The 8,567-nt window shown below is 32.1% G+C and overlaps 1 protein-coding gene across 1 annotated transcript in view; it reads left to right on the forward strand.

Moving 5' to 3' along the window:
- The window catches only part of LOC106469194 (matrix metalloproteinase-17-like), a 58,099-nt gene extending 52,335 nt beyond the window's left edge, over window positions 1-5,764 (forward strand). The window contains exons 7-8 of the mRNA XM_013929661.2: window positions 1,203-1,463; window positions 1,742-5,764. Of these exons, the coding sequence (XP_013785115.1) occupies window positions 1,203-1,463; window positions 1,742-1,851 (371 nt within the window). The 3' untranslated portion in view covers window positions 1,852-5,764. The remainder of the gene's footprint in view (window positions 1-1,202; window positions 1,464-1,741) is intronic.
- The last annotated feature ends 2,803 nt before the right edge of the window (window positions 5,765-8,567 follow it).

Here is an 8,567-nt window from a genome sequence, read left to right on the forward strand (position 1 = left end):
TGAAAAATATTTGGGGGTGCTTAACTTTTTTCCAGGTGTATATATAATTATTCCAGTATTCGTGTCTTTGAGTAATGTATGTCTTTTGAATTTCTCCTTTTCATAAATATATATTTTTTCGGCCTTGGCATAATTCTCCCATTGATTATGTATAGATTTTCGACCATTACATAATTGTTTGTTCGTCTGAGTACAGCATTTTATTTTACCATTACATAATTGTTTGTTCGTCTAAGTACAGCATTTTATTTTACCATTACATAATTGTTTGTTCGTCTGAGTACAGCATTTTATTTTACCATTACATAGTTTGCCATTTGCATAATGTATAATTTTTCGACCATTATGTAATTACCCGATTGATTAATGCATTACGTTTACTGTGTTTTGTTTTTGCAACTTCCTTTAGAGTACTGTAATTTTTTTCATTTTACTGTTAAGTATCTCTACAACAAGTGTCCAGGCTTTTTGTTCTCTGGAGAGGACACTCTGGCTTCCTCACCAGCATATAAACTACACCATAGACAGAAGTTATAGGTTATAAGTCCATCTCATTTTCATGCAAATATCCCCAGCATGTATCTGCTTGTCAGCCAGCACAGACTCAAATAGCTCTGCAACATACGAAGGATGAACGAATGATGTATCCCCAAAGATTTTTTATATAATGAGCTGGTTACGGGAAAAAGACCAACAAGTCGCCCCAACCTTCATTTCAAAGATGCCTGCAAGAGAATCTATGGACATCAACCCAGACACTTGGGAAAACAGAGAACAGGAGTAACTGGAAGCAAACAGTTAAGCTGGACCTCAGAAAGAAAGATGACAGAACCTCAGAAAGAAAGACGAGAGAATGAAGGAAGAAGTAGAAGAAAAGAGAGCATGTCGGAAAAATTAAAAAGCTGCATGATCAACTTTGGAACACACAAGTTATACATGTGACAGATGCCACTGAACATGCTCTTCTCGAAATGGATTATTCAGCCACACCTGAAGTGTCACCATGAGTAACACTTTTTTTACAGATGCACATATCGTTTTATAAGACAGAAAGATTACTACTACTACTGTCAAGTAATTTTCTGTTTAAGTGATGTTTTTGTTGTTGTTTTTAACCTTGACCAAATTATCATTTCGATTATTTATAGTCTAATTCTGCAAATATTTTCTTCTAAGCAATATCTAGTTTTATTTCTTTATAGACAAATATTTCTGGGTTTTCGACGGAAACAGTTTTACAAAAGATAGCCCTTTTCCACTAACTGATCTGGGATTACCTCCATTCTTGGATCGTGTTGATGCAGCTCTGGTTTGGGGAAAGAATGGAAAAACTTACTTCTTTGCAGGAAATAATTACTGGCGATATGATGACAGAAAGAAAAAAATGGATGAATTTTATCCCCAACCAATCCAACGATGGAGAGGAATTCCTCCCAATATAGATGCGGCATTTACTTGGAATGGTGAGTCTTTGTATGTTATTATGGCAAAGAATTATTTGTGAATTTTAGCAAACCCTACTTAATCAAATTATTAGATAGAGCATGATCAGACATGGCGACATGGTCTATAAAGACGTGGTAAGGCTTTAAAATCGTTTCAACATAAGGTACTCAATTAACGATAAATTAAGAATTTTATCATTTTGTGTATAAAATACAAAACTCAAATTCGTAATCAGTATCCAACTTTCCAAATAAACAGTGTGTAGTAATTTCACTAATTTATATATTTTTCACAGGACTGTCATATTTTTTCAAGGCCAATCTTTACTGGAGATTCAACAATGAAGAAGTAATTGTTGATGAACAATATCCTCTATCTGCTTCTGCCGATTGGCTGGGATGTTGAGGAGCATGTTGTGTTATAAAAAAACATGTTAATTCATGTTTTGGGCTTCTTGCAGCTTTCTGTTTTGTTTTTACAATTTCACATTCATTCAAAGTGTATTTGGTAAGAAGTTTCAAAGAACTAAAAATCCGTAAAATTCATTGAAAGCACATAGTTGAATTATGATGCAGTTTTTAATAGTATATCGTCAATTCTAAACTCTTTCCTTTGCATTAGTTCACCAAAAAAACTGACCTCAGCATTAAAAATCAATATTTATTCCTTGGTTGTTTTTCCCATGCTACTTTCAAATAACATCATTCATTGGCGGGAACTCTAAAGACTAAGAAAATACTTCCTTTAAAGAAAGAAGCAATGGTAAGGGTTAGATTTCAACTTGTTACAGTTACTGCTCTTGAACTTTTATAACAGTAGTATACAAAAGAGGAAGAGTTCAGTTTCACGATTATGCTAATAAAATTAACGAGTATATATTAATAAGAATGTTTAATAAAGAAAATATATTTCAAACATCTAACAAAAACAGTAAATGTGTGCCATATGTTTAGTTGACCCGTTAAGGAAATGCTGAGTATTTTTTGTTTTATATAATTGTAATTATAATACTTTATTTTGAAAGAAAAACTTGGTTTAAACATTTCAGTATCATTCATTCGAATTCTACCATTGAGTAAGTGACATATGTAAGATCTATCACGTTGCTTAGGTTATGATTATTAGCATCTGTTATAAATAATACTTATATTGGGATTATATCTTTTGTTCACGTGATTGGTTCGAACTTGTATATATCAACATTGCCTAACCTGTATTTCCTTAATACCGTTTGATTATCTCCCGGTGGGTCAGTGGTAAGTTTACGGATTTACAACGCAAAAATCTAGGGTTCAGTACATCAGATAGCCCATTGTGGTTTTACTCTGAAACAAACAAATTAGATCTTTTGTTCACGTGTTTATTTCCAACTTCTGTACATCAACAATGCCTTACCTATATTTTTCTTAATCGTTTATTTTAACGTTTAACTCTTCTGGTACATTCTTTTGTTTTTTACGATTTTCCTAAATGCTTATTTTTTTAGGATGACTAATATCGGCACAATAAAGGGTTAAATTTGACTTTCCACGGATGACAGAATAGAGACAATTTCTCAATCTCTTCACCACTGACGCCAAATTATAAACGTGACTTTCTTCAGTCATGCTAGACTATAATACACCATTTTCTATATTCACATAACAAGTTAAATATATTTTTACTGTAATCACTCATACTAAAATATAAACAGTGCCTCAAAGTTAAATAGATTCTTACTGTAATCACTCATACTAAAATATAAACAGTGCCTCAAAGTTAAATAGATTCTTACTGTAATCACGCATACTAAAATATAAACAGTGCCTCAAAGTTAAATAGATTCTTACTGTAATCACGCATGCTAAAATATAAACAGTGCCTCAATTCATTCACTAACGTTAATTAAATATCTCTCTCTTTCTCTTCGCTCACGTCAGAATATAGTTTTTCACTTTTCCGTACCCTTATTTAACTAATAAAGAGAAAGCCCTTAGAATTACAGTTTTTTGTAACCTAAATGTCATTACAGTTATATGTTGGTAATCCAGTGATTGCAATGTGACATCTTATCATAATGCACGATATACCGTCTGTCTGTCTTCTCGTTATTTCCTTAAACATTTCTGGGTTTCAGATTCGTTCAAGGTAGTAAACCTGACTCAGGGAGGCTTAGGTTCTTGAATAACCTCTTGGGAGTAGTCAAACGCCCCCTTCCCTCTGAGCTTAATATTGATAAGAACAATCGTCACATGCCCAAAGCAAATGATAATTGCACGACTTAATCTTATTATAATGTACATTTGGCGTTAAGTATGACAGTAAATATTCAAAAAATAACTTTTAGTTTGTCTCATTTCTGCCATTCCAACTTTTCGTACCTCCCTTATACTGAATTACTGTTCTTAAGAAGAGTACGTTTGCTATTGGAAATGACTTCTTATTCTAAAGTTATCAGTGTATTTTATCCAAGAGATACGTAACTATTTCTTATGATGCTACATTGTCAGATAGAATAGAATATTTACTATATTGTATTATTACTTGTTTCATCTAATGGCATGTATTCTTACCTATCTTGTTGAATTCAACACTTTGACCTTACAAAGAGATATATGCCGCATATTTCTATAAAGCAAACGAGAATTAATCTAATAAATAGTCTACTGAAGATTCAGTTGTAGTGATTTCCTTGGTAACTAAATGTTGTTCAGAAGATAATGTGGGAAATAATCTTTTTCAATTATTCCTATTTCTAGGTCAGAGATTACCCTAAAACAAGTCAAATCGTGCATTGATTGACCTCAAAAGTGCGAAATGATTACCGACTAAGCAGTAACATTCAGTGTATTAAGTTGGCATTGAATTTTAAGTCTGTCGTTTCTAACCCATTGAAATGCATAAATGAAATATGATAGTAAAAATTTATTTAAAATACTATAGTTGAATCCGCTAATTTTTTTCTGACTTCATAGCAACGTGTGTACGGAAAATACCTAAACATATAAGAAATCACCTTTTTCTTCCTTACATGCCCAAAGCATGCATGACGTTTATAGCTGTTTCTATAAACGTCACTCTAAATTCATGCCAACTTGAGATTTTTTAATAGAGCTACAACACATTTTGTTTCAATATGTAATTATTTTACAGTATGTTAGATACTGTACCTCATCAATAACGAATATTGAATCTGAAATTATTAAACTGAATAAATCAAAAATAAACTAATATTCATGTAGCTTCTAAAGCTACCAGATACTGGACTGAATACGTGTGAAAACATGACCTGTTATGAGTTTATTAGATATGTTGTTCGATATTTTAAAACTGGTATACAACAGCACAACCCTATAAACTACATATTACGTAAATATGTAATGTGGAAAGAAAATCACTACGTTTAACAACATTAGAACTCGCCGCCTGAAAGAATCTGAATATAAACCAACTGCTTTTGTATCTTCTATTTTTTTTTTTTTAATTACAAAACAATACACCATACAAAGCCTCCATTCCCTACAGTTTTGTATAACAAACTTCCTAACTATAATAATATATTAACCACATCCATAAGTTTTCTTCCAGAAATTAACAATAACAACACTGTTAGTGCTGTAAACACTAGTTTTAAGTGAACTAACACTCAAAGTGAATTGAATATTATAGAATCAATAGAAATTTTGTGCTGTAAATTAAATAATTCTTTAACATGTGGAGATGAATGGTTAGCTGGCGCCAATACACAGTTATGGAAGAAATTTTGATTCCCTATGTGTAATATTCATACCACCCTTAAAGACCAGAATGAGTTAAACGTTTTCTGTATAAAACTACCCGTTTGTTGTGTACTTTTTTACTCCTTATGATAGTAGCGTAAAGCTACCCAAACATGTAGTCTTCTGATGTTAACCGTCGGTCAAATAAAGTTTTTATTGTGCATTTTAAACGTCGTTCCTGCTTTTAATTTTAAACATTTTGCACAAATTGCCTTGATTGAATTTTCATTGTAAAGGTTTATGTGAAAATTGTGAAAGTCAATAGGTAAACAAGTCAACCTGGCTGGATTGTAGGAATTAATGCAGCACATTTAGGAGAGTGTTTCACAATCGTGAACGTGAAAAATTAAAAATTCAACAACTCATTCTGTTGTGTCTATTGTTGCAAAACGAAGTGTTCAATATTATAATTATTTTTGAAGTTTACAAAAAAAACATAGTTTTCTTTTTCAAAATACTTGAGTTATGAGTCTATCCAGAATTAAACCAGTGAAAAATTACAAACACGTATAAACAATGTTTGTTTGTTTGCCGAGTTTCGCGCAAAGCTACTCAAGAACTATCTGTCCCTAATTTTGAAGTGATAGACTAAAAGAAAAGCAGCTGGTCGATACCACCCACCGCCGACTCTTGGACTTCTTTTTACAAACGAATACTGGTATTGACCGTCACATCATAACACCCCTTTGGCTGAAAAGGCGAGCATATTCGAAACGGGATTCAAACGACCCGCAAATGAGATCATCTCTGATACGTGGATTGTTCTAGATCAACGTCTTAACAAGTGATTACGTCGTCAACTTTATATTTTTCACTTGAATAATAATCAAACCTTAAAATTAATATTTCATCTAATTTGCATATTGCACTTTTTACAGCTATACTACTTTATTAATTAGTCCCGAAAAGGACCGTTTGGTATCGTTTTATACGTAAAGCATTCAAACTACATATTTAATGGATGTTTCACTAATTATAATGTATTATAGTTTGACTTAGATTCTTATACTAGCAAATATATGTAATCCTAAAAAGGACTATTTCGTATTGTTTTGCAAGTACCTTTTTCAAACTCTACACACAATGCATGTTCCACTAAACATAATGTAGTTCAATATTACTTTATAGTTTACACACACACTAAATTATCTTATTTTTAGAGGACTATTTTAATTAACCCAAAGCATTCAAACTTTACATCTGAACCTAAACGAATGACACATCGAAGAAAGAACAAAATTCAATCATTTAAATAAACTTAACTCTTATATCAGATGTCACGAAATCTGGTTTTTTGCTTTATTTCTTAGTATCGATTTTGTGCACTATTATTATATATCACATTTAATGTGCAGTGTTTATCATGATAAAATATTCTTTGCAACCGAAGGATTTTATATTCACTAGATATTAAGTTTAGCTTAGGTAGCTGGTGAATGGATTTTGTAGTGTTTAATCAAAAAGTAATATAGTTCAATTTATCTGGATCTATGGAGGACACTTTCTGGGGTACTGTAGAAAAAAGATGGCTTTATACAAGATAAAAGTGCCCCACATTTTAAGATTAAACAAAATATGTATTTAGTTGTTGTTATCAATAAAAAATGTTCTTGACAAAATATTTCAATTTTGTTGTTTAATTATTTATCACAATAAAGATCTGTCCATTTGGTCTACAAGAAAAGATATATCTAATAAGAGTGGTTTCACATGAAACAAAATTACGAATAAACATATCATTATTGTTTTTATCAGGTGTAAACTTAGTAAACAGTTTTTGTTTTGACATATGTCAGCAATGATAATATGCTAAATGAATACAATACTGTCCACACACACATACACAGATGATTATAGTCCTTGCAGTACCATTCTATTGTAAGACCTCATTTGACAGTTCTTCTTGATGAATCTGTTATGTTTATGTTCTGGAGTGGTAGTCCATATCTCCTTTTTCATCTCAAACCCAGTGACTGCCTGATTGATGACCCGAATCCATGTTAACGATCTGTTTTTCTGCATGGTCAGGTAGTTGATCACTGCCAAACACACCTCTGAGTTTGTCTCGTGTACATAAATCTTGTGAGAGTATCAAGTAACTTTCCATAATATTTGTAGTTTCTTAGATATATGTTAAGATGTTTATGACTAACCACTTTCTAAAATGAACTGAAATTCTGCATAGGCGAGAATATTTATAGTGTTGAGTAATACCCTGTCAAAATGTATGTCAATTCGTAAATTTCCCTGCTTCGCTAAGCTAAAGTGTTAATCTCAGGCAGATAGGTGAAAGGCAAATAGTGTATATCCTACGAATATTCGTCATAGCTGATATCACGTACACAAATCGTCATCAAAATTAGGTTTCAAAGGCCCAGGAGTAATCTCTTTTCCATCCAAGCTGATTGCCATGGAATTTTAATATTTGAAGTTTTGTGGATTTTTCTTCCATTAAATGCATCGATATCAATACATTCGATAACAAGACGTGTGGGTACTTCACCCAAAAATGCCTTATCAATAGATGCTTATAGTGTTGAATTGAAAATGCCTTGCTAATTATATATTTTAAAGGATATTTAGCTATTCCTTTCTGAAATGCTTTAGCATGTGCCAAAATCATCGTGACCTTTCTAGTATATATAGAAACGCGTAGTAGAACAAACTTGGATCCTGATTCCTCATGTAACATAACATAAAATACATCTTTACTTTGTACACAACAGAGTTTTAAGTTTACCCCATTGGGCAAAAATGTGTTGTGCAAAAAAAAATGTCTGGTTATAGGTGGCCAACCATGTTAACTGTCTGATTACTACATGTCTCAGTTTTTGATTCGTCATCATTATAGCTGAGATCACTAAAACTACCTGCCATGTATGATGTTAAATGACTTCTCCACTATAACTCAGTAAAGTTTCTATGTAAGCATCATACGTCGTGTGAATATTGTGAAATAAGATACGAGTTTGTTGTTCAAGTATACATCCACTTGGGAAAATAGAGAATGAAGAAACAGATTGACAGGAACAGAAATATCTTTATGTTGTTTCCATCTGGTTTGACAATCTTTGCTTTAGATGAATATATGATTGTGCTGAACTTAAATATTCATCCCTCAAACCTGAATACAGAAAATTTGATGGGCACTCTGTCAGTCACTACTGATAAAGGATAATATTCAGTCCAATTACAGACTATGTGGAATGGAAAGAAAAAAGGTCTAGCTCAAACTTTGTGCACTGACAGAACTTTTTACATGAAAGAGGCATGATTACTTCTTGATAAAGTCTGGAGTTTATGTTCTTTGTCTCTTGGTTTTAGCGATACTGAACATGGGACCCTTAGATCTATTTTTTTGTA

This window comes from Limulus polyphemus, unplaced genomic scaffold (assembly GCF_000517525.1).
Source record: "Limulus polyphemus unplaced genomic scaffold, Limulus_polyphemus-2.1.2 Scaffold3349, whole genome shotgun sequence".
Lineage (NCBI taxonomy): Eukaryota > Metazoa > Arthropoda > Merostomata > Xiphosura > Limulidae > Limulus > Limulus polyphemus.